Source organism: Lissotriton helveticus, chromosome 9 (assembly GCF_964261635.1).
Source record: "Lissotriton helveticus chromosome 9, aLisHel1.1, whole genome shotgun sequence".
Taxonomy (NCBI): Eukaryota; Metazoa; Chordata; class Amphibia; order Caudata; family Salamandridae; genus Lissotriton; species Lissotriton helveticus.
Genome location: NC_136070.1, coordinates 323,589,163 through 323,616,245, shown reverse-complemented (window position 1 = coordinate 323,616,245; position 27,083 = coordinate 323,589,163). Strand labels below are relative to the sequence as shown.

Below are 27,083 nucleotides of genomic sequence, written 5' to 3'. Positions count from 1 at the left end.
GCCCAACAGACGTTCAACTGGGAGGTCTGCACTTACCACAACTCTTTTGAGGCCAGTTACCTCTCCCCAGGAGAAGTTAACTACTGCCACACTATGTGTAGTAGTGACATTGCTTGCATTGGTCACCAGATAATTATCACCCAGTACAATCTGTCCAGGGTCCACAAAGTTAGGTGTCACGATAGTGACACTGTCACATGTGTCCCTGTAGGCCTGAGCCACTTTATCATTAATCAAAGGTGTCTGTCTGTACTTGCCCAAAGTATTGGGACTCACAGTAATGGACATAGCCATGTCCATATCACAGACTAGGACAGCCTGAGTAGGGATCCTGACTAGGCCAGAATCCATCTCAGTACCCAGGGTCAACCCTACTAAACCCTTGGGTTGGGAACTACCACTGTTAACTGTACTAGGGGGTGCAGATGCCTTAGGCCTACAGTGGTAGGGGCTGTACCTTTCTTGGTGCACTCACTAAACCAGTGAGAGGCAGATTTACAATAATTACACTAAGGTTTCTTTGGACCTTCTTTCTTCTTCTTCTTGGAAGTTTGGGACCCCCCTTCATTAGAATTTTGGGGGCCTGATGAAGACTTCTGGTCTTTTTGTTTCTGATCCCCACCTTTTTGGTCTGCCTTTTTCTGATCACCACCTTGGTTCTGGGGTTTCTGCTAACCCTGGTTCTGACCCATTTGTCTGCCTTCTTTCCCAATTCTTGGGGAGGGGTCAGATCTGAACCAGGTGTTGGTGCAACAACTGGTTCTGACAATTGTTAAGTATTTGCTCTCTCATGATCAAATTATACAATCCTGTATAGTCCTTAACTTTACTTCCCAGTAACCAGCCTTCCAAAGGACTTAGTGGCACAATCAACAAAATCAGTCCAGTCCTGAGTCTGTGTCTTCTGGGTATCTCTGAACATCAACCTGTACTGTTCAGTGGTTAGGCCAAACCCATCAATTAGAGCACTCTTCAGGACAGTGTAATTGTTAGCATCATCATCACTAACTGTGAGGAGCTTGTCTCGTCCTTTTTCTGCAAAGGAGAGCCACAAGATTGCTGCCCACTGACCTTAGGGGATCTGCTGTACCTTGCAGGCCCTCTTCAAATCAGTTATCCATTTGTGGATGCCATCCCCATCTCTATAGGGTGGCACAATCTTACTCAGGTGTCTATTGTCATAGGACCTGTCTTTATCCTTAGGGATATGGCTGCCACCAGTGGAATCTAATCCACTTAACTTCTGCTCTCTGGCCAGGGCAAGCTTCTCTTTGGCTAAGGCAACTTCAAGTTCTTGCCTCTCAATCCTTAGATTAGCCTCCCTCATCCTGGCCTGATGTTCTCTCCTCTGAGGGGAAGTCATTCTCCTCTGAGCAGAGGCATTAGAGCCTCTTGAAGCATTGGAGTGGATGGAATCCCCAGAAAGGGATCTTCCCCTCCTATACCTCTGATTAAGTCCACTTGAAGGCCTGAATGGGGCTGTCCCATTCTCAGCCCCAAATAGGCTTAGGTTAGCCTGGCTAAGTCTCCTAACTTGGACCTGGTTGTCTACCTCTTCCCCAGATTCTCCCTCTTCTACATCCTCCTCAACATCATCATCATCTATGATAGGGGGACCAGTGGTGTCCTCTGTGGAGGGCAGTACCTCATCTGCATTTCCTGATGGGCCTGGATTAGAGGCCTTAAGAGCATCATAACCTTCTAGGAGTTATATCAGGTGCTGAAGGGTAGGGTTTGAACCCTGTTTCAACCTCCTTGTGGTACACAAGTGTCTCAGCTCTTGGAAGTTGAGTATTTCATATCTGGAGGGTGCCATTGGAGGGTCACCTCCCACAGGCAGAGACACAGTTGGCTCACCTGTGGCAGACCTGATCTAGTGAGGTGTGGTGTCTGCACCTACCTACACTAAGTGTTTCCTACTAAACCTCTCTAGGAGTTATAGTCAGGGTGTGCTAGGCCCTTTGGTCTACAACAACTAAGTTCAGTAGAACTTAAGTATTTTAAGTCTTGTTATATGTACCTATGGTACCTAATGTGATCTTTCAAATGATATCTCAAGGATTACAATTGGTAAAACAACAGCAAGCTCAAATCCCAACCGCTGCACACCAGAGTGAGAAGTTGGCCTGGTATATGATGTTCACTACTCTAGTGAGCACCTTGCACCAGTCCAAACAACCCTTATGGTGATGGTTGTAAAGTCAACCTTATAGACCAGCTATCCTAGTGGTAGCATGGACAAAGCAGTCTTAGGCTAAACTCAAGAAGGGATGTGAAGCCAGAAGTTTTACCATATGTAACCCCTTTAATACCAAGTGAAAGGACACTACACAGGTTATATATAAAATATATGTATTTATTACTAAACACAATCCCCTGAACTCTTTGAGGTCAGAGGCACAAGCACATAACAAGATACTCAATTATAATACAATAAGTTGCACAAAATACAGTAATGCCCTAGGGGCACTTCGAACCATATACTAAAATAGTGGTATAAGAACCACGTCGCGAACAAAGGATAGGCCTAGGGCCTAGGGAATCACTGGGGCTACACTGTACTACCAAAGGGTAGGAAGTAGGAGGCCCACGGGATGCGTGTGCAGTGTCTTTACACACACACGAGTTACCATAGAGTTAGAATGGGAACGAAAGAATTGGAAACTAGTTATTTTAGGTCACTTCCGGATGGACAAGGAGAAAGCTACTTGAAAGTTAGACACTAGGATAGTAAATACCCACAGGAGCACCGAAGTACTCACGTTACCTCACCCACAGGAAGCGGGTGCATAGGTGTCAAAATGTGTCTGGTTTCGTCGCTGAATCCTATGGAGCCTTGGAGAAAGATGTTGCAGGCGACCAGGAGAGAAGTGTCCGGTTGTATCCAAGGGTGGATCAAGGATGAAGAGTACCTGAAAGCAGAGGGGACAGAGTCTGGGTCACTAGCCAGTGACCAGGAAGGAACCAGGCGATGTCTGGATGCAATCAGGTGATGTCGTGAAGCTTGTCTCTGCAGCCACGTGGACCAGGAGGTGTCGACGACGACCAGGAGCTGGATACGGACTGTCCCACGAAGGATCTCGCTGTCGGCGGTGTCGGCTTCTGGATTGGAGTCAACAAGCCTTGGCAAAGGCAACCCACGCAGGAATCGAAGATGACTTCTGGATCAGACCAGCAAGGTTGATCGCTTTTTGGTGCCTGCTTGCACAGGGTGGTCACTCCTTGACCACAAGGGAGATTCTTCAGTCTTCTAGTTGCAGTAGAATATCGAAGGTCCAGAGTTTCGTTTCAAGTTTCAGTCAGGATAAATCTAAAGTCTTGGGACTCAGCTCCTACCTACATACCAAATTTAGGGGCTGGATTACCTGCTAGGTCCCTCCTATGGGTGGGACCAGGGAAGGAGGTGGTTACACCCCTTTACCTTTGTCCAGTTTCGCGCCAGAGCTGGGGCTGGAGTGCCCCAGCAACTGGTTTGAACCGGGCTATGCATGGGACACCTTGTGTGCCCCAGGCAGTGTCTCATTTCATTCAGCCCTCCCTGCCCCAATACACTATGGCCTGTCTGGGGTGGTGCTAGCACCTCCCAAGACAGGAAACCTATTGTCCAAGCTTCCCTCGCTGGAAGGGCTCTCAGCAGCAGGAGGTCAGACTTGTGTCAGTGACAGCAGCATCCATTTTGTGATGCTGAGGCTCTGGTTAACTTTAACCGGGATTAGTAGGAACAACATGTCTTCCCCCTCTAGAAGGGTGGAATGCTACCCCTGTCGCCAGAACTGGCGAGGGGGTAGTATTCCAAAGCGTATGACACCTTACACGACATGTTTTGATAAAGCCAAACCAAAGTTAGCAATAACCGCGAGGATTGTAATGCACTTAAGAGTATATGGTATGGCTATATCATAGAACAGCTATAAGAACATGGTTCCGAAGGCTGCAGACAGGCTCAGCTCATGCTAGAGCACCATCTCACATAAAACCAAGCACTCTGCCTTCAGGATTGTTAAGGCCTGCCATAGGAGTGACTTATAGGTGCATATGTGTCTATATATAATGGTAGGTATAGGAATACTATACCTAAGCAAGGGGTGATTACACGACCTTGCCCCAGCTGAGTGATCAGCCAGTTGTGTCACTTTGGATGGCCAGCCAGGGGTGGCATAAGATATGCTGCAGCCCCTGGTAGGCCTTGGGTGCACCTTTGCCCTGGGTACCTATGGTACACTCTACAGGGCCTCACAAGAGTGACCCAAATCCCAATTGGTGATGTACCTAAAGTACATGGTATGAATTTAGAGAGAGAACAGCTGGGCTGTGGGTCTGATTAGCAGGCCCACAGCCACATTAAAGTCGAAAACCAGTGAAGCAAAAAGCAAAAAGTGGGGTGACCATAGGAAAGCAGACCCTACTCTCCTACAAACAGCAAAACACACAAGATGATGGACGGAATGTTGCACAATGGCGCATTGCTGGGCCAGCCTCCAGGCCCTGCTGCAGTCTGTATCTGTGAGAGCAGCGTGGATCGCGCACTGCAATGCTCACTTACAGTGCTCCGGCTTGACAGCTTTGAGGCGCTATAAATGTGTGACTTTGCATTATTGTGCAGTGATGCAGACCACACTAAAATGGGATTGTCTAACCCCTGATGCATGGTACTTGGCAGGGATGCATGAGGTGTAACCTAGAAGGCTTCCCTTTTGTAAATTTTAGATTTTTGAGAAGGGGTATTAAAAAACGCTTTTTTGGCCGGGTGAAGTGGGAACAAAATGATCAAGAGTTTGTGCAGACGTATTATCACATTCACAAGGGCCCAGTGCACCCGGAACAGATCATCCCTTTGGCAAACTAATCAGTTGTACAAATGATTAAGCCTTAGCTTTGTTAGTAACTGCCAATGATAAACATTAGTCACCCATGTCAGATAAGGTTCTATAAAGGGTACATTTTTTATCTGACAAAAGGCACGTGCAGCTAATTTCTGCTGTGCGTCACTTTCCCTAGTGGCAGCAACGTGAGTGATTAAAGTGTGTTTAATCTAATCATAGTCTGCTATAGTGATTTCTTTTTTTCCGGAATCAAAAATAAATCCAGGCGACCTATGCTGGTGTCTTTCTACTTTATATAACCAAACCAAGTTATTGCCTTTACATTGTCTAGTAAAAGGCAATCACTAATGATCAGTCTGTTCAAGGTTGGCTCACTTTTGTACCACAGCGAGGTCCATCGCTGCAAGGGCCTAATTGCAATGATGTCTGAGATATATTTAAGACCCAGTTCTTAGTGGACACCAGAGGTGCTCTGCCGGGCCACCAACAAGTGCCCGGTAAAGATATTCTCCTCAACCTGAATCATATGACAATCCTTGAACCCATAACAACCATAACTTGTAGCCGACACACATTTAGCAGTGTAAAGTTGTAGGGGCTTGATCTGTTTCCTGCCCATCCTAGCACCAAAATCCAATACTGTTCCCCATGTACGAGCAAGCTTTAGTCTTTTAGACCTAAGAAGGGGCCCCCCATGTGTTTCTGTTATCAAGAAAAATACCCAGGTAATTAAAAGTGGCTACCTAATCAATTTTAAGCTTAGTACAATAAAACATTTTATGTTTGGTGGGCATGCGACCAATAACCATTACATATGATTTTGTTTGATTTATGGAAAGGTCTAAATGATCCATAAAAAAATTACAAAAAAAGTATCTTGTAAGAACTGTATCCCTACTCTCATCCTTGACATGAGGGCAGCATCATCTGCGTAAAGCAGAACTGGTATCGCACGCTTGCGTACTCAAGGGACATCGCATTTAACACTGACTCTGGACGATTAATATAGATAGGAGCCAAGGGACATCGCATTTAACACTGACTCTAGATGATTAATATAGATAGGAACCCATACCTAACAGATGCAGACATAATCCCTAAGTATGTCCCTCAAAAAGGGCACCAGTGCCAAATCTAACCCTAATGACAACATCATAGTGTATAAGTATATGGTTTACACAATCAAATGTAGAGGTAAGAACCATAAGTAACTTAAAATTGTGGTGCCCTTTTTGACCACAGTGTACTTTTTAGTTACATGGTATTGGTTCAGTGATTGATTGAGGGTTATAAGACTAGGCCTGAAACCATACTGTGACTCTGAGATAATACTATTTCCTTTATCCCATTAGGATAGTCTTTCCAGGATCACCTGGCCCAAAACCTTGACAGTTGTTTATAACAAGCCATGATTGAGAGCCTTAATGTTGACTTTACAGACATTGCTGATTTCCCACAGTGCTTGTCAGTGGGTCCAAATAATTAATTTTCTTTTCACCACTTATGGATGTCACCAGCTGCCCCTGCGCATAGCTATCAGCATCAAGATTTCTCAGAAGCCTTGTGATTTTAGTTAACAGATGCCACAGACCAGCACCACACTCGTTCCATCTCCAGACTCCACTGAAGATCACCATCTGCCATTATCTGGCACTTGAATGGGAAGATCTAATAGCTTGGCCACAGTCTGATATTGACGTGCATGGTCAAGGTCGTGACAGTCCGAATCAGTTGCTGGTATTTTATTAGAAAAGTGGCCTGCCTCATGTCCATTACATCTAGGTAGGTTGCAAATGTTTGTGGTTCTAAGCATTGTTCATGGTTCTAAAGAGTTTGAGAAGCACTACCACTTTGTCTTTTTTTTCTAAACATGCTCTCTTTTTGTTGGTGCATTGAGGTGCTTCAGTTGAGGATACAAAACGCTCCCACTGAATTTTGTTTGCAGTAGTTATGCGGCTTTCACAAATCAAGCTAAGTGTATCAACTTAATTTTTTACCTTACAATTCTAATTCTTAAATTTTACAGAGCCGGTTAAAATTTAAAGTGTTCAATTTTACATTTTGCATTTTATTTATGTAAATTATGAATCCTCTGATATTATATAATGTTCTAAACATTTGTGAATCCCTGGAGTTAGTCTTGACCTTAGAACAGATTTATTCTTATGTACTTGTAAAAAAGCATTCTATCGCCTCTCTAGTCAGAGAATTAGCTAAAAACAATGATTTAACACCTCATTAGTTAACCTATTAGTAACACCTATTTGTGTTAACAAGAACAGGTGTGCTCGCAAACTCCCTAATACCCACTAGCCTTTAATGAAAAGGAAAGTTCTAATTTGAAGTGTCCTTGTGTGTTTTAGCATAGTTTACAGCTGACAGAATAGGTTTTGACCAGGCCGAAGACATTTGACAAATATGCCGATACCAGTAGCCATTAATTAGTAGTTGGTACATATATATTGGTATCCACCTTGTACTTGCATCAAGTCTAGACCGTCTAACACAGTTTTTAAGTCTCGTGCCTAGTGTTGCAGTGCGCAGCATTGCTCGCGCAGTGCGAGACACTTAGTACCTGAAAAACGGGTTTTGGGTAGCTGACCGAGGAATGGCACACTCTCCTGCGTGTGCTTTTCCTTTTGTGCTACCTGATTGGCCTTTGCGTGAGTCTTTTTATAAAAGACTCCATACAATTGGCCGAAGGCGGGCGCATAGCTCCGCCCATGGCCTATTGGTGTCTGTTATGCACTTGGTGCGTGTAAGACACCAATAGGCCATGTGGTTTCAATTCTCTTGCCCAGACACGGGCACAATAATTGAAAGCACATGGCTCGCAGTGGCGCGTGCACGACTCTTGGGCTTCTTTGTTTTTCAAGCGGAAGTGAAAGCGAACACTTTCCCTGCCGCTTGTTTCTCAGGGCATGTCCATTGTTAATCAATTGCATGCATTGTAATTTGATAGTTATGGATTCCAGGTTCAATGATTTTGTTTACGTAGACGAGGTGTCTCGGGAGAACAAAACACAGAACATGTCTAGATATTGAATAAAGAGCGGGTTGATCGTAGTGTTTTTATTTTGCGCTGGAAGGGTCACCTTAGAAAAGCTTGACAAATGGCAACCATGCAGCCAAAAAACGTGATGGAAGCAAATGATAAAGTGCACTCTTATAAACCCTTCCTCCAGGTCCAAACCAACCGCTCACCACTCCACACACACACAAATCCACATATCTACTCACAGCACGAGGGAGAGGGGCACTTTAGGTAAAGGCAGGTACGCTCAAGTAACACACCGGTAAGAGCACAAAAAGCAGTCAGCCCCCTCATACTGGTGTGTGTGAAAAACGCAAACGTTCACTATCGCTATATATCACAGGTCTTCAAACTGTGGGGCGCCCACCCCTGGGGGGGGGGGGGGCGTGGAAGTGTTCCCAAGGGGGCGCAAATGGTTCTGCAATTACATGTAAATGAAGACTGCTTGGAAGCACAAAAGGCGCTTTTCTAGGTTGTCGTCATTTACATGCAGCAGTTAAAGCCCATAAAAACGGGCCTGGACTGTAATTCTGAGTGACATGGAGCAGGGTCAGTGAGTGTAAATTCGGCGTCCAAGACAGGCCCGCACCTACCATTGTGCTGAGAGGGCTGCATTAACCCCCCGTGACCTTCTTTTGTAAGTTAGAGGGGCACACATATATCGACTAGGCCGCTACAAAAGCTGGACAGGCGCATCACACTTTCACCCCAAACTCTTACCCGGCCCCACAATCCCATTTTGTTGTGCAAATTTTGAAAAGTTTCATTTGAACTTAAACATTTATGTATGCGTTTAAGTCACTTTGTGGTTCCAGCCCTCCTCAAACAAACATAAGAATGCTCTCCCATTGTAGACAGGAAGAGTGTACTGACCATAAGGCATGGAATTGTGTTAAAGATCTCTCTGTGAGAGTGAACGTGGTGATGGCAAAATACAGTGCTACGGCAGACTCAACCTTTTCAAATATTAATACGGCCCTCAGACTTTAAAAGGCTGATCAAACTCACAACTTTCTGTTGAATTAAATGAGTAATTTGGAGACTCACATAGTAATTGTCGTAATAGATTATTTAGGTCTATACCCTCCCTTTTCTGGGTGCTGCTTTTTTCGTGTATTTTTCTCTTCAAATATATTATTGTTATTATTGTAATGCATTTTGTAAATTTGTAAAGCGCTCTGATACCTGAAAGGGTCATGTTCGCGCTATAAAAAGCGATATAAATAAATAAATAAATAAATAATGTGGATTGGTGGAAATTGGCAGGGGTCACAAAATGCCATTATCACACCACACACATCAACAACTCGACAGCAGGAGGATCCAGCAACACTTCCACTTCAACATATAAGCCACAATAAATACCCATCATATGGCGGTTAAAAGGCTGTTCTGTGCCAAAAGAATTTTGCTTTCTACAGAAAAGGCAAAACATTTAGACCAGTGTATTGAATTATAACATACATCTTAATAGAGTTGTATTTATTTCTTGGTGCTGTTAAGCCAGTGATATCAGGCAGCAATATTAGAAGTAAAATGCACAAACGAAAGATTACGTTTTGACATCAAATAAAAAAATGAACCCTCCATATATTAACCTGCTTACTGCTCATCATATACAGCTGGGTGTATGTAGATAGGTATATATGCCATTTCTGTGCCATCTACAGATATCTACGAGCAACCTGAAGAGATTAGGGATTCAAACAGGGTTGTCCAACCTTTCACCTTTCACAGGCTGATAAAGGGGATGTCATCGAGTTAAAGTTAGAGCAAGTTATTCACAGTGATGCAATAATTGGAGCATGGCTGGTGCCTGTCGGAGATGGCATGGCGAGCAAAATAATGATGGACTGGAATGCAGCCTCAAGCAGTTACCAGTAATAGAGAGAAATTCATGATTTTCACCCATTCCTTTTGTGCTTTCTTCAGGTCCACGCTGTAAGAGCCCAGACCTGGGTCCTGTGCTCACTCCATCATAGGCCTCACTCACCCAACTGACCAGGGCAAGTGGGCCAAAACAGATTTAGGGCCACTTGTGCTCTTGTTCTGAGGGCTCTGGCTCTCAGTCTTAGCAAAACTATTCCTACTGAAGCCGGGACTAGGTTAATTTGCTCGTTTCTGTCTGGGGTGGTATGGTGGGCAAAACAATCATGCACTGGAATGGGGTCCTGAATAATTACCACTGGTTGAGATGAACTTAAACATTCCACACAGTACTTTTCTACTTTTGCAAAATCTGCTGTAGCAATCACTACATAGAGCACAACATTATATATTTGTTTAATGACAAAGAAGGGTTCCATGGATTTTGCTGAAGTTTGTGCCCTGGCCTTCATGGTGCATGTGGGACTATCGTGAAATCCTGGCCTTTTACATATTTTGGCCTCTGTTCCATTCCTAACACACAGGGAGAAATCTGCGCTGATTGTAGAGTATTTACCATCTGCTATGGGCTGGGTATTTGTAGCTCCTACCTTGTTGCTTTCTCTGGGCATGGTAACCTTCACACCCTGACTGCCTTTACCAGCTTGACTATCCGCCATCTTACAGCCTTCTTTTGTTTTCCACTGATGGGATTTACCACCACACCTCCCAGGTGGTTGGTGGTCTCCAAGTGTCCCGAAAAAAATTTAATGGGCTGGGTGGTTTGCAGATCAGCACTGAGGGAAGAGAGAGGAGTTCTGGGAGATGAAAGAGGCAACAGCAGGAGACCACTGACCCAACTGGCTGAGCTGGCATCCACCCATACTCTACCCTTCAGCATGTATTGCTGGGAACCTCGAAGCAGATTTCTGCACTAACCCTATCTTCAAACACAGACTTGTATGCAGGGATGATCCTCATGGCATAACCCTGTCCCTCTCACCAGCCTTCACACACTTTTGGTGTCAGTGGGGGCCCTAGGTTCCTCTTTCCGCCACCCATGCTGTACCTGTGCTGTCTTTGAGGTAAGCGTCTTTTGCTATTGCCAATGATGTATTGTGGGAGAAAAACATGCATGAATGGTACTTCTACTCTGCCTGTTTAGTGTGTCTTTTGGAAGGTGCAATGCTGTGACTGCCTTTGAAGTAACATGCCATGTTTGGAAGGTGGAGTGAGGTAATGTACCACATAATATTTTAGCTGTACTACTACCTTTGATTTTAGACACAACTGCTGGCAGGGTGCATGGTGACCATTTGGCAACAAGCATCCACTCAAGATTGTTTTTTCAAAATTCCACCTTTGTGAGGCGTCTGTTCTATGCAAATATCACTTGCAGCTTACCTGGGAAAAACCTTCTCCTGGGGATTTTTGTCGAAGGCCCACTAGGCCAATGTGGTGGAGGTCTGATGGATAATTTGATGAAGAGAGTAAAATAATTTTGCAACGAGGAAGCGGGGTGGAGAAAAGTATGAGGGACTGTGGTAAGGGAAGGAAAAGAAAAGAAGTTGCTAAGGATGTTGATAGTGATTGGATGAGAAGAGTTGGAGGAGGAAATACTTGATGCGAGATTGAACTGATGGTCAGACATTGTGGGGCAGGAGTGAAAGAAGTGGAGATAGACTGCTTCTAAGGGCTACAGTCATCATTAATGCGGCAGATGGAATGCATTGAGGCCCACAGCACCCCAATTATGGGCAGTAGGGTTTTGGATCAATTCTATTCTTGTTTGATGCGGTTGCATTTTTATAAGTCCCACATTCAGTGTGGATTGCGAGCTACAGAAGAGCAATCCTGAAGTGATAACATGATCCCCGCCCCGATTGATCATCCCTCCCCCTCCCCAAATCCTTGCCAAATAGTTTTGGAGGGGGGGGCCTAACTTCAAAACATTGTGCTTAGGGTGGCTCAGAGCAAAAAAGTTTGAAGACCTCTGTGTTAGGCTATTTGCAGCATTCATCTGACTATGTCACTCATTCTGTTTCCGGTTTGTTTTCTCCAATCGATGTACTGTTTATGTGTATAGGTAAATAAGCACCACTGGTCGTGCTACCTAACTAGGTGTACAGCATAAAGGTGGGTTGATGTACACACAGTGGAATCTCCTTTTCCTCACTTTGCAGTACACACAGTGGAATCTCCTTTTCCTCACTTTACAGCAAGAAGAAATGCTGTGGTGGGATAATCTGTAGCTCACTGAGAGTGTTTGTGTGTTATCTTGGCTGTGCATGCAGACATACTCTTGGTGCAGTCCTGGCTCCACTGATTGGCTACTTTCATGTCCACCCCCTGCCTTCCTTTAGAAATAGGCATAGAAGTGCCAGTTGCCACATGCCGTAACTGCTTTCAGCTGTGGTTATTTTTCCTGTTCATAATTCTGTAATGAGAACATATGCACAAAGAGCAGTCCCTCCGTTGCATGACAGCAAACTTGTGTGCAAATAGACAACTTCTTTCTTTAATTGTACACTAACTGCCACAGGAGTCACAGAAGGGGGTTGTTTGTTACAGAAAGTAGACGTAGAGGCAGTTCAGTACAGGATTTTCATAATTTATGATGTAACTACCAGAATGCTACCCATACAGAACATATTACATTTAAAAGGGAGAACTTATATAATGTACTGTGGTGGTCACAGTACACATCTCTCTCAAAAATCAAAGATTCCGTTGCATTTTTGTTTTGTTCTTTCTGAAGCAGGTATTGGTAATCTGTGCATGACAGCAAGAAAACAAAAAACATAAATGGCTCTTACCACAGTCAAGTGAACTAAGAAACAAGCATTTACAATGCAATGGTCTCTGCATTATTAAAGGTAGAGCTATTGGCATTGCTCATGACATTTTTTTTTTGTAATCATAAATAAATGGCATTGTCATTTACATTGCCAATAGCTTAATCGCTTGCATATGCGAGACCTATTGCATTAGCACCTACACACAGAGTAAGTAGTAGAGTAGTATAGGGAGTAGTTGGTAGTGAGTAGGAGAGAGTTATTAGTAAAGAGAGTATTAGAGAGCGAGTAGTAAAAAGTGAAAGTGAGTATTATATAGTGAGAGTCAGTAGTAGAGTCCTAGAGCCACACACATTTACATGCGCACACCCTTACATATACAAGGTGTTTTTTTATTTTCAGTAGTAAAGTGAGTAGTATATTGACTAATTATGAGTGAGTAATGTTGAGTAGTAGAGTGTAGCAGAGTGTGTAGTACAGTATTACACTAAGTACTATACATTAGATGCTATTTAGTACAGTGAGTAGTAGTGAGTATTTGATATTGAGTATTACAGTGAGTAGAGAGTGTTATGGAGTCGTATAGTAAGTATTCGAGTGAGTATTAGAGAGTTGTTGAGTAAGTACTTTAGTAGTAGAGTGAGTAGTAGTGAGTAGTTGATATTGAGTAGTACAGTGGGTATAGAGTATTAGATATTTGTCGTAGAACTAGTACAGTGAGTAGTGAGAATATTAGAGAGTGGGTAGTAAAGAGTGGGCAGTAGTGTGTAGTAAGTTGTGTGTAGTAGACAGTTTTTTGTAGAGTATTAGAGTGAGTACCTTCCACCATTTTTTCTCATTAGTAAATCTATTAGGCAGTATTAGAGAGTTGTAGAGTAAGTAGTACAGTATTCGAGTGATTAGTAGAGAGTATTAGAGAGCGAGTAGTCTAGAGTGTAATATTTAGTATTAAGGAGTGAAAGAGTGAGTAGTAAAGAGTCCTAGAGCCACACACATTTACATGCACGGTCACACCCACACATATACAAAGTGTGTTTTTTAAAGAGTGACTAGTAAAGAGTGACTAGTAAAGAGTGACTAGTAAAGAGTGACTAGTAAAGAGTGACTAGTAAAGAGTGACTAGTAAAGAGTGAGTAGTAAAGAGTCAGTAATGTTGAGTAGTAGAGAGTGTAGCAGATAGTGTGTAGTACAGTATTACAGAAAGTACTATCCATTAGATGCTATTCAGTAGAGTGAGTAGTAGCGAATAGTTGATATTGAGTATTAGTTATTAGAGAGTTGTAGAGTAAGTAGTTGAGTGAGTAGTGATAATATTTGAGAGTGAGTAGTAAAGAGTGAGTATTGGAGTGAGTATTTGTGAGTAGTAGAGGGTGTGTAGTAGAGTGTGTAGTAGTGTTATAGTGAGTACTGTAGAGTAGTTTTTTGTTTACTAAACTGAGTAGGGAGTATTAGAGAGTTGTAGAGTAAGAAGTAGAGGGAGTAGTAGCGAGTAGTTGATATTGAGTAGTATAGTGAGTAGAGAGTATTAGATATTTGTAGAGTAAGTGGTAGAGTGAGTAGTGAGAATATAAAATAAGCGATAAATATATATTTTTTAAAATTATACTTACCTTTAAGAAACGTTATCACAACGCCTGTGCAGTTACCTATAAAGTAAAATAACACAAAACTTGACAAACATACATCTAATAATATAGTAGTTTAAACTTGTACCTGTGTGCCGAAGTGTTGGAACCGATGGCTTCCTAGTGATCCATTCAAAACAAAGTCACTTCCGACTGGAAAAAAAGAAAGAGCATAACAAAAGTAAAACTGTAAAATGAATAGATGTAAACATGAAAAATTGAATAGACTTACCATAAAGTTTCCACTGCCCTATCCACAGTACAATCCCTCTCCATAGACGCTGCTGCAAAGAGACAACACGAGCCAGAAGGTACACCTGAAAAACAGAGCACAAAACACAAGATGGCTTACCTGACTCGCGCAAACAGCAGCCACTGCACAGGGACAACACGAGCAGGGTAGACCTGAAAAACAAACAGAAAACGACATTACAAGAGCACAAAACAAAGAGGGCTTACCTGAGACCTGCAGACAGCAGCATTCATACCGGGCAAAGCACGTCGTGCACGGTGACAAGACGGGCCGGGGTAGACCTGCAAAACAAAGAGAAATAGGCATTAGATTAGCAAGCAAAGCAAAGAGGGCTTGCCTGAAACACGAAAACAGCAGCATTCATTCCGGGCAAAGCACTCCGTGCACGACGGGGGAGGAGTGTGGGGGGGCGAAAAAGCGAGCGGGACGAGGAACAATGGGGGTGGGGGGGCCCAGCAGCGAGCAGAACGAGGAACAGGGATTTCAGAAATCAAGCACTCACAGGCTGGGGCGAGGACTCTGTGACTTCTTCCGGCGGCGGTCGGGCCGAAATGGCATAAGAAAAGCTCTGCCATTTTTGGATTCGGGGGCGTGGTTTTTGCAGTTGAGTGACGGATGACGTCACAGAGTTAAAAACTGCAAAAAACACGCCCCCGAATCCGAAAAAGACGGGGCTTGAACCGAGTGACGCCCCTCTCCTCCAATGGCTGGCCCGCATTTATGAGGCCAGCCAATGGAGAAGAGGGGCGGGTTCAAGACCCGTACTGCCAAAACATAAAATCTCAGACTCTGCCCACACTGCTGCGCAGTGCGACGCTAGTCCGAGACCTAAAAAAACTGGTGTTTTTTAATCACATTTGTGCAGAAGCAGTTGCATGTTTTAGCTCTTATTGTAATTATCAACATTGACAACAGTATTGGCTGGCTTCTGCATTTGGGTTATCCCGGCGAGCAGAGATTTCACGCAAGTAAAGATAAACCAGACTGACTGTACTGTTATTTGTTTAACATGTTCCCGATTATGCAAGCGATGTGTCACTTATGCTTGTTGTACACTAAGCAACTGTTTAATAAAAAGACCGTGGGCGTAAAAAAGGATAATAGCAAATAATGATCCTGACTTAGATGGGGTTCAAAGAAGCATGATTACCTGAAGTTGCATGAGGAGGCGGGGAACTCACTACCTCTGCATCTGCTCCATAAATTTGATTTGGGGACGTTTCACAGATGTTGGAAAGCATTTCCTTTGTTATACCTCCCAACTGTTTTTTAGTACTCCCTATGCCAAGATACCCTTTTGCAAATGAGTGCTCTAGAAAAATATAAGTGCAAAACGTTCTGCCCAAGTGAGGTTGTGTCTTTCTCTCTCAAAAAGCTCTTTCGTGTCAATTTTAGGTCTACCATTGGGATTTCATTAAAATTCGTTACATGCGTCTAGACCTCATTACATCATGTTTTTTTTCCTTTGCTTTGCTACTGTTAAAGGCCCTCTTTTCTTCTTTGCATAGTTCCTGAAATCAAAGACAGTGATGCATATGTGCATTCTTTGACTTGTACTTTCTTTTATTTCTTTGGTATTTTATGTTCTCTTTCAGGCAACATCACGGCTTCTTGTAAATTATCCAGAGCCATACCGCACACAGATCCTCGACTATTTATTCAAGGTAAATACATTTTACTGCTCATCATTCCACTCTGAAAAACATGAACAGTTTTTGGCCTCATTCTGTTTTTAAGGTGTTTTTTAGATTATCTGTCTCTGTGGGATTTCTTAATCCAGATTACCCGATGCACTGATTTAATTTTTTTTTAACTATTCTTTGTCAAACCTATGGTAAGTCAAACGTTTGTTATTTGTACAGTTTATTTAAAGATGATGTGCTGATTCTTCAGGTTTTTATAATATTTAAATAAATTAACACGAGTTTTTAAAACCCACACGTCATTGAAATCGTAATCTGCAATTGTTACCTCCACATAACTGCAAACTTTTTTTTAAATTTGCTCTCCTATTTCCATGTTTTATGTATGAAATGGGTTTTTGTAAATAACAAATGCATAGTTATGAAATGTAAATCAAAACGTAAAATAGTGGAAACAACTTGATGTTCTTATGGGGTAGCAGTTAAAAGGTGCACAGCCTATTTAAATACAAGTACAGTAACTGGTGGCCTCAAATAATGATTACAGTAATAAAAATATGTATATTGCTTTTGATTAAACCTTCAAATGTAATTAATCGTGTGGGTTAGAATATATTCTTTACCATACTTGTTAAATGTTCTCATTTTATCTTGCATTCTAAGGGTCCATTAGGATATAGGGCGGATCGCCACCGCCGGCATGGCGATCTGCCCTACATCCTACCCCGTCCGCCACCCTTTTCCCCCGCCATATTAGTATGGCGGGGGGGACCCCGGCGGACGGAAAGACCGTCCACCGGTTTTGGTGGCGATGTCTGCTAGACACCGCCATCCATATTAGTATGCAGGCGGAGAGCAGTCTTTCCGTGGCGGCGTTGCACCACGGAAAGGCATGCGGAATTCACAATTGGGGGCCCGTTGTGGGCCCCCAGGAAGTTGAGAGGGGGTGGGGTGTGCACATGGAGGGTACCTATGGTACCCCTCCTGCATTTGCATGCACAATGCGGCAGGCACCGCGCGGTGCCTGACTCTTTATGCATGCAAATGCACAACATGCATTTTTACCATTGCGGCGGGTGCTGCTGAAAGCACCGCCCGCCGCAATGTTGAAAATGCGTGATGCGCCCGCCAGTGTGGCGGGCGCATACTAATCTCCCCCACGGGACGCTGCACATATGGCGGGCGGTCCCGTTTTCCATCAGGATGGTGGGCGGACAAAGTCAGCCCGCCATCCTAATGATGCCCTAAGTTTCTTATGCCTGCCACCGAATTAGGAAACGTTCTTAATTTTAGAAACAAAGAAAGTCATCCCTTGAGGTCCTCGCTGACTGCTTCGAGCATCTATGCTGACTTGGAGTTGAGTTTAAGTAATGGCTGCCCATGGAATTCCTAACCCCCATTAAATAGTGCTAAATATTAACTACAGTTACAAAATAAAGTAGGGTTTCAATACAGGGGCTTTTAGGAACTATTTTGCTCCTACTCACTAAAACCGAATACCTTTCTGTAAGTAAATCTGACAAGCAGCAAATGTTATCAGTTATTTTATACAATAACGAAATTATATATTTGGAAATAAAAAAAGAATTTCAGTGCAAAGAGTTTGTCAGATTAAAATATAATGAGTTTTGATACACGCTTATTAACTGGCATCAATATATCCGTAGGCTCCAGGGCCAAACATGCCAACCGGCAGACATTTGCTCTTGTAAATATGGACAATTTCCATAACTGGCTTATGATCTAGACTCTGGGCAAACCGGAATACTGCTCTAACAGATTTTTGGAATTAGGATGATCTAATTTTAGCAGAAAATTCAATTAAAGACAGCGTCAGATGGAATTCCCAATTATTGTAAAATGTGAAACTTTAGCTATCTCTTTACCCAAGATTGTAAATGTCTGGGATTTTGAGAATCTGGAACCACTTTTCTTGATAAATGATTTAGAGAGGTTTGTCTTCAGATCCGTTCAGACATAAAGGTTTTAAAAGTATCCAAAAGTGGCTGCAGCACATTTGCAGTTTCGGCTGATAAAACCGTGCCGTCTGCATGTAAGAGAACTGGGACAGGGCAGGAGCCAACCTTAGCCATATCTTTACCCCTGTTACGCAGAAAATATTCCAGGTCATTGATATACAGTAAAAACAAAAAAGGTGCTTAAACCTACACTTGTCGTACACCAACAGACACATTTATTTTAGGGAATAAATTGCCCTCTTTACTATGTCAAACCTTAGAAGATATCTGTCAGTGTATCTGGCGCAATAGATCAGCGATCCCTGTCCCACACCATGCCTTTCATGATGTTCCATAACTTAGGCTGTTCCACTGAATTGAAGGCACAGGTGTGATCCAAAAAGGCCAGGTGCATAGTTTCTCTCAACTTTCACATATTTTTCTGTGATGAGATAAAGGTTAAGGCTGATCAGAATGTTGTCAGCATACATGTGAAAGTGAAAGCTCTGGAATTGTGCTATGCCAGTAGGTCTCTCAACATGAATGTTAGGCACCCTATGTGATAATTGGGAGTCCTAAGGGGCACCATTAGTTAAATAATTTGACTTTGATACGGTGGAGGTGAAGAAGTTTGATAAAATTAGGCACTAACTAAATTGGGCACGTCCATCTTGAATTTTTCTGCCGTCATCAACCACTGCCGCAGACTCTGTACTTATGTTGGTGCGAAGCCGGTTTGATGCTCATCAAACAGATCATTAAGTTCGAAATAATACCTACTTTGAATGGAGCCATAGGTCTCTGGAATATTAACTGCTGCACATAGTAATTAAATAAGATGGAAATTATAGGGTTGCCTAAATCAGATGACACCCTTTTGGGTGGTTGGATGATCATCACACATTTGAATACTTTGGCACTGTGCTTGTGTTTAATATCAAATACATTATGAAATACTCCATACAGCTTTGTGTTTGCAAGAACACACACTCAACTTCCCTCTGATTGAAGAGAGAAACCTTTTCACGTCCTCACTGAAATGCATTGATAAACAGAAGCAGTATCCTAAAAACGCTGACCAAGTAAAGATGTAAAAATGACCGACCAGAAATGAAAGTAAGAGTCGGTGCTCAAAAAATATAAATATTTATTACGTTCATGAGAAAGAAGTAGCCTCGAATGGACTTCTGTTCAATCATAGATGCATATTTCCTTGTTCTCAATTCGTCTTAATGAAAGTAGTCTCTTGTATTATTTGTACTACAATAACGGTACTCTGATCTCTTACCTTAAATGTATTTAAACCTTCTTTTATTTATTGATGGCTTTCATCCAAAATGATCTTTTTAGTGCACTTTGGTCTGGGGCTGAAAACCTTTAACGCAAACATATTGTTTTATCCCATGGTCAGCTTGCTACCTGGATTGACTGCCTTGCCACCTGCATAAGACCAGCAAGGTGTTTTGACTACCATTCACAGTTTATTAATGTGTGTGCTTCTGGCCTGAAAAACTTGCTTACAGATTTGAACACTGGTTCTTATTAGATTAATTCTTAATTTTTTTCTTCAAGCCAAACTTTGGAGCCTCATTGCAGATCCTCAAAGTGGAAATTGGCGGTGATGCACAAACTACTGGTAGGCTTCTGTGTATTTCAAGCTGTTTTTTTATTTAAAAACTGAATTTATTTCATATCTCTTATTAGCTAATTGAGCCACGTTCTTCACAAAGTATTTTCTGAACTTTTCTGATTCATGGCAAAATGTGCAAATTAAGAACATGTGAGTAAGTGTCTGTGTATTTCAATCTGTTTTTTTTATTTTAAATCTTTATTTTATTTATATTGTGTATTAACTAATTGAATCACGTTCTGCACAACATATTTTCTGAAAGTATAGGATACACGGCAAAATGTGCAAGTTAAGCACATGTGAGTAGGATGGGCCTTCTTGTTCTTTGCTAACATTAAGTGATATTTAAAGAGTGTAAATTTGTTTTTACAGGTTTGATTACCTATTCCTTTGCAGACTTGACTATCGTGTCCTTTATCATTGGGCATTTCTTTGTTGGTGATGATTAAGAAATGCTGCTACTGTCTGAGTGTTTCAAAAACAAGGTGTGGTGGAATAAAAAGTGCTGTGAGTAGGATCTCTGGTTGTGCTTTTCATTAATATTCATTAAATCTGAATATTCATGCACATGCGCAGATTAACATAATTCTTATAAAAATGCTCTGCAGTGAAAATAAAATAGATTGCCTGTGTATAGGCAACATTTTGTTTTCATTTTTCATGTATTTAACAAACATTCAATAATATGAAAGAATGTCATTATAAAATAAAAAATGGGCTTAAAATGCATACCAGCTTGGCTACTAAAACCCTATGTCCTATGTCTCTTAAAATACGAAACAATGAAAGAGTATTGTAATTGGCATGAAGTCTCCTTCCCCCTCTGAAATGTTTTGGTGCTCTCAACGGACCACCACTATCACAAAATGCAGCAGTGACCGTAAGTCAATAGGTTCTTTTTTTATTGCTCCTTGTTAAAGGAAAATTAGCACTTTGTTTTAGCACTTCTTCTAACTGAAAACTCTTCAGTTTTTTGTATCTTTCAGTTTTTTTTACATTGCCCCAGTTTTACGCAGAGCATTTGCTCATGGTGGGTATATTTGAACTTTTGTTCAGTACACCTTGCAGTTCTTCACTGTTGCATAGAGGCCAGTTAACACATAAAGATCAACATTCCTTGTGTGTGGTGTGTCTGTCTGACAGCTGCAGTGAGTTTAGTCGTAACCTGTTCAAGAGGATGCTAACAGAAGTGGAACGTTTAGTTGAACCTAAAGAAAAGGACACCTCAAATGGATTCTCAGCACAATGACATGCAAAGGGCAGTTCTGACATGCCACTCTGACTCTTCTTTCAAGTGTATTGCAAAGCAGCAGCATTGCAGGTATTCCCACCAAATGTTGATGCCCATTTTTCATCACTGTAACCTATGACCACAATTTCATCACTGTCAGAAGTGACCAGACTGTTAAAGGCTGTTCAATGTTAAAAGCTTCTTCACCACTGAGTGCTAAATTGCCCTCGAGAAGAACGACGACACCAATTATGCCGTGATAAAGCTAACATATAATGCTAAAGTCATGTTAATGTTGAATGTAGTGTCAAAGATATGTACATCGCAATCCATACCTCTCATGATAATGTCTGGCATTTTGAACATTGCAGAGGAGTTGATGAACAGGTCTTGAAAATTGCAGAGGAGTTGATGAACAGGTCTATAGTCAACCCTACCCTGCTCCTAACATTACCAGCCCTGGACATGAGGTAGTGACTTCCTCTAAATTTAATTGAAAGTCCTTCCCTCTCAGGCTTTAGTGTCCTCCAGTCAATTCTCAAAAAAGTTCTTACGATCTGCCCCCTAGAGCTCTGGGCAGGAATACAATGATCTGCAATTGTGTTGTTCTCCTTTGATTCTAGATGCACTACAATCGATTGACTAGCATTCTTTTTTTAGGTCGAGCGACCTATCTCAATGCGCATGCGCATTGAGCGGGAGCTCGATATATAGGGGCTTAAACAGAGCTTACCGAGATCGGGCGATTCCATGTGGAAAGCTCGCTCAATGCGCATGCGCATTGCCATAAAAAGCGCGTGCACAGACACCAGCCCCCCTCCCACAGTCATCCCCCAGCGTGCGCTGTGCCAACAAGCCTTTGAAGTGAAGCTTAGCTTCACTTCAAAGGTATCCGCTACCCCCGCCCCCTGCTTCACACGTTTCTTAGTCAGTTTCATTCTGGCTCCTCTGCTCCTCGCATTCCCCCCCTCCCTTCTCGCCCAGCCCTTCTTGTCACCTCTGCTCGCATCTCCCTCCTCCCTTCTCCCCCTCTGTTTTTGTTGTTTTATTTTCCTGTACTTCTCACTAGACATTGTACATTTTTTTGGGGCTCTGCTCGCATCTCCTTCCTCCTCCCCCTCTGTTTTCATCAGTTTCATTAGCCTGTACTTCTCAGTAGTCTTTTTTTTTTTTGGCTCTGCTCACATCTCCCCCTCCCTTCTCCCCCTTCCTTTTCGTTAGTTTCATTTGCCTGTACTTCTCACTAGACACTTATTCCGAATCGCTATGACTCATGCTGCTCTGCTTGTTTTCTGGTAGTAGCCTGACACGGGCATTAACATACAATACAATTCTGAATTCATCCGGCGCACACGTATAATTTGAGACCAGACACGCAATGAGCCGCTATGCTGCAGTCAGCCCTTGTAAATCATAAAACTCGTCAACCACAGATCACTCCCAACCTGCAAAGTGGCCAGCCACCCTCATAACCGTATTACTCAGAACATTGTCATTGAAAAAACGCTTCAGTGCATATCTGGTGAAATGCTACTTTCTTTTGTGACCAAAAGAGGGCTCCCAGGAAAAAATTATAAACATTCATTTTGATGTGAAAAGGCCTCTGCAATTGAATATTTCTTAATTATTTATACGAAGGGAATGACTTTTTGAAGCAGTTTTTTTTGTACATTCGTCACATATTTTAAACATTACACAGTCTACTAGCTGAATGTCTCTCTCCTTCTCGGTCTTTTTCCTCTTTAATTCTCGCAGTAAACAGACAACAGGCGCCACTGGGCCTGTTGGCAGACAGAGCCATCCTGCTTGATTAATGGCTTTGCATTTCCATGTGTTCGCAGTAAACATGCCCGAGGCGCCAGCCGAGCACAAGGCACACGGTGACATCCTCCTTAATTGTTGTTTCCCCTCTGAGCTGAGTCACTTTATGCTGAACTGCATAAAAAAAGGTACTTGTTTAACAAAACTACCTTAAACAGTATTGTTAGCTGGGTCTAATATTAACGAGACTATGGTGGGCTCATCTCAGCATTGTACAGTGTTTGCATTAGCTTATGGATTACAGCAGATTTAAGAGTTAATTTATTTTAAAGAAAGTTTTTCTTTGGTATTTACACACAAGGGGAATAACTTTTGAAGCAGTTTTTGTTGAGTACATTTGTCGCGGTTTAAAAACATTACACAACTCCACTACATGAACATCAGCCACTTCTTATTTGGTAAGTTTAAATTATTTAATTGCAGCTATACCGGGAACAGCAAATTTCTTGAATGAACACTTGATCTGGAGGTGTGCAAACTATTGTCACATAATGCATACATGTTATGCACCTGTTATTCTTTCAAATGTGAGACCTGTCACTATCACTTACTGTTTCTGGGGTATACAAATGAGTAATGCTCTGCTAGCCAATTACGCTGTGTTTTCTGGAATATATTTGAAAACTTAACTTATGTCATACTACTTCTTTTAACTTCTACTTCATGTAAGAACATTTCACCTAGCCTCAAATACACTTCAGCATATCTTTTTCACATGCATTGTCACCACTCTCCTTCCGTAATTCTGGGTTTGCACATCTACACTAAGCTACTTTGCTTCAAGTAACATTATTTATTAAAACTAAATTACTAGCAAATTGCTGCTGTCCAGATTGTTTATCTTCTACCATTCCATTCAACAACTTTAAATTAAGAATTAAAGGGTTGCAAGTTGCATGCAAACTGTGACTAGCCTTAGATATCTCACTAGTAGTTGTAAGTTAACTCTCTTTACCTGACCAGAAAAATAATCCCTGCACTTCTATCTAATGTACATCTTAACATACAACACTCTGTAAATAACTGTCACTTCTCTATACCAACAAATACATTTCTTTCTAAAACCCTAATCCACCTTTATGTCCAATATCTCATTCCTTTACATAAACACTCCATTTTTAGAAATATATTTATACATGGCTAGGTACCCACCACACTATTGCTCTAGCTTAAAAAAAATATCTGTACGTCACACCTTTTTTAATAAACCTCAGTGCACCACAGCACTTACCTCTCATAAACTCAACGTACAATCTCACAGCGAACCTATTTCTAGATCTCTAACTCTCAATCAGCTATCTGACCCTATCTTCTCCTCAAATCTCCCTCTCACTCTCCCTCTTACTCTGCATCTCTCTCTCCCTCTTTCCCTCACTCTTTCATCTCCCTCATCCTCTCCCTCTTTCCCTCACTCACTTTCCCTCTCTTTTTCCCTCTTTCCCTCACTCTTTCCCTCTCTCTTCTTTTCTCTCTTCGCTCTCTCCTCTCTCTTCTCTCTCCTCTCTCTCTCACCTCTATCCCCTCTCTCCCCTATCTCTCCTCTCTCTCCTCTCTCCCCTCGCTCCTCTCTCCTCTATCCTTAATCTTCTCTCTCTCTCACTCACATCCACCACCACATCCACCACCACATCCACCACCACATCCACCACATCCACCACACCCACCACCACCACATCCACCACATCCACCACCACATCCACCACATCCACCGCATCCACCACCACCACATCCACCACCACATCCACCACCACATCCACCACCACCGCATCCACCACCGCATCCACCACATCCACCACCACATCCACCATCACCTCCACATCCACCATGACATCCACTGCCACATCCACCACCACCACATCCACCACATGCACCACCACCGCATCCACCACCACATCCACCACACCCACCACCACACCCACCACCACACCCACCACCACATCCACCACCACCACATCCACCACATCCACCACCACCACCGCATCCACCACCACCGCATCCACCACCACCACATCCACCACCACCACCACATCCACCACCTCATCCACCACCGCATCCACCTTCACCACATCCACCTTCACCACACCCACCACCATCACTTCCACCACCACCACATCCACCACACCCACCACCATCACTTCCACCACCACATCCACCACCACATCGACCACAGCCACCACCACTTTCACCACATCCATTTTTTTATTTATTTGGGAGATTTATAAAGCGCCTGGTTACGCGCACCGGCGTGTCCCCGCGCTATGATAAGTGGAAATAACAGTCCAAACCACCCTCAGAGACGCCTACCTCCCGTATAGGTAAGTTTTAAGTTTTTTCCTAAAGATGGTCTCAGAAGGCTCCAGGCGCAGCTCCAGAGGTAGGGCATTCCAGAGTTTGGCAGCCAGATATCTGAAAGACCCCCCCCCCCACCCCCATTCGGGCCTTCTTTACTCTTGGAACCTTCAATAGCCCTGTGCGGGAGGAGCGAAGATCACGCATGGGCTCATACCGGGTTACCAGGCTCTGTAGCGGAGCAGGAGCCTTACCGCTCGGAATGCGGTGACATGTGGAGAGTGCTTTAAACTCCACCCTTCTCCCGACAGGGAGCCAGTGTAGTGCCTGGAGCCCTGCTTTAGAGGGAGATCTCTTAGGGAGCCTCATTACTAAGCGAGCGGCTGCATTTTGCAGCACCTGGAGGCGGCCTATGACCTTTCCCGTGGCCCCCACATACAGCAAATTGCCGTAATCTAGGCGCGATGTAACTAGGGCACGCACAGCGTTCGGCGAGCTGCAATAGGAAGGAGATCTAATACCTTCTTTAAAGTTTTCAGAACACCGAAGCATACCCCTGCCACCCGGCCAATCTGAGGGCCAAAGGCCAGGCCCACATCCAGCCACACTCCAAGATTCCTTGCTTCCTGACAGGGGACTGGGGTATCTCCCAGGCAAGGAGGCCCCCATGCCGACGACCAAGCAGACGGCACTCCCCCCACCACGAGTACCTAGGTCTTGCTGCCGTTAAGCTTCAAGCAGTTGGCGGACATCCAGGTTGCAAGTTCTTGCATGCAATCTCTGAAGATATCCGCCGCAAGACCGGGCATACGTGAGAGGGAGATAACCAGCTGCGTGTCGTCGGCATAGGACACTAAACGAATACCATGTCTTTCTACAATAGTCGCCAGAGGGGAGACATAGAGATTGAATAAGGTCGGGCTCAGGGACGAGCCCTGAGGCACGCCCTGGCCCAGCCCGATCTCCCTGGAGTAGCAGTCACCCAGACGAACTTGAAAACATCTGTCTGTCAGAAAGGATTGGATCCATCCAAGCGCTGCTCCTGATACCCCTCCTACATTCAGACACTGTAGCAAGATGGAATGTGCTACAGTGTTGAATGCTGCGCTTAGGTCCAAAAGGATCAAGGCCATGGTCTGGCCCTCATCCACACCCTGTCGTAAAGCCTCTACCACCATAAGAAGTGCTGACTCCGTCGAATGTCGGGGACGGAAGCCAAACTGAGAATCGTGGAGCAGGGAAGCCTCATCCACAAATTTCATCAGTTGAAGGTTCACAGTTTTTTCGGAAACCTTCGCCATGTATGGCAGGAGAGAGATGGGGCGAAGATTTTCTAATTTTTCAAAGCTAACATTAGCTTTTTCTGCAGAGGAAGTACAACTGCTTGTTTCCAGGCAGTGGGTACAGTCTGGGTCTCAAAAGAGGTGTCGAGTAGATGACGAATGTAGGGTGCTAGTACCTGCAAACTACCCATCAACCGTCTAGGCGTGGTAGGGTCCCTCGGAATGCCTGACTTTATGGATCCGCAGATGCGGATGAGTTCCTCAGTTGGTGGGGTAGCGAATATAGTCAGCCGCTGTTCCCCCCTCACCTTGGTTGTCTCGATGAGCTACCACCACATCCGATGCGTAATCAAGAGAGAGAGGTAGGACCAGAAAGCTAGTCCAAGTCCCCGGTTAATATATGATTAAATCAAAAAGAGACTAGCTCAAGTTACTTTAGGGGAGGGGGAAGACTCTGATATGTTTTGTCACGGAGTGTGAACACCCAGCAGGTGTGTTCAAAAAGCCCTCACCCACCAACCTAGTTGGTGGCATGCTTCATCATCGGGCCCACCCAGTGGCACCTAGCGTGCCCCGGGTGTGCTTCAACGCCTGACTACAGCGGAGCTGGTATTTTACTGAGTGTGCGGTGAAGATAGTTAAGGAAGTGATGTTAAAACGGCTGAACGGGGGTCCCAGTACCCGAAGGTAAAATTAGACTTTAATACCTGGGCCTCCGTCAGCGGTTAAAAATAAGGCAAGGGGATGTAAGAGGCGAGTTACGACCTCTCACATCCAATGGGTCAACATGTTTCAGCCAGTGCCTTATGACTAGACTGGCTTTCTTCAGGAC

The 27,083-nt window shown here is 43.4% G+C and overlaps 1 protein-coding gene across 2 annotated transcripts in view; it reads left to right on the top strand.

Moving 5' to 3' along the window:
• Positions 1 to 27,083, top strand: part of GALC (galactosylceramidase) — a 360,459-nt gene that overhangs the window by 29,405 nt on the left and 303,971 nt on the right. For both annotated transcript variants that reach the window (XM_078660006.1, XM_078660007.1), the window contains exons 2-3: positions 15,992 to 16,060; positions 19,570 to 19,633. In XM_078660006.1, coding sequence (XP_078516132.1) covers positions 15,992 to 16,060; positions 19,570 to 19,633 — 133 coding nt within the window. The remainder of the gene's footprint in view (positions 1 to 15,991; positions 16,061 to 19,569; positions 19,634 to 27,083) is intronic.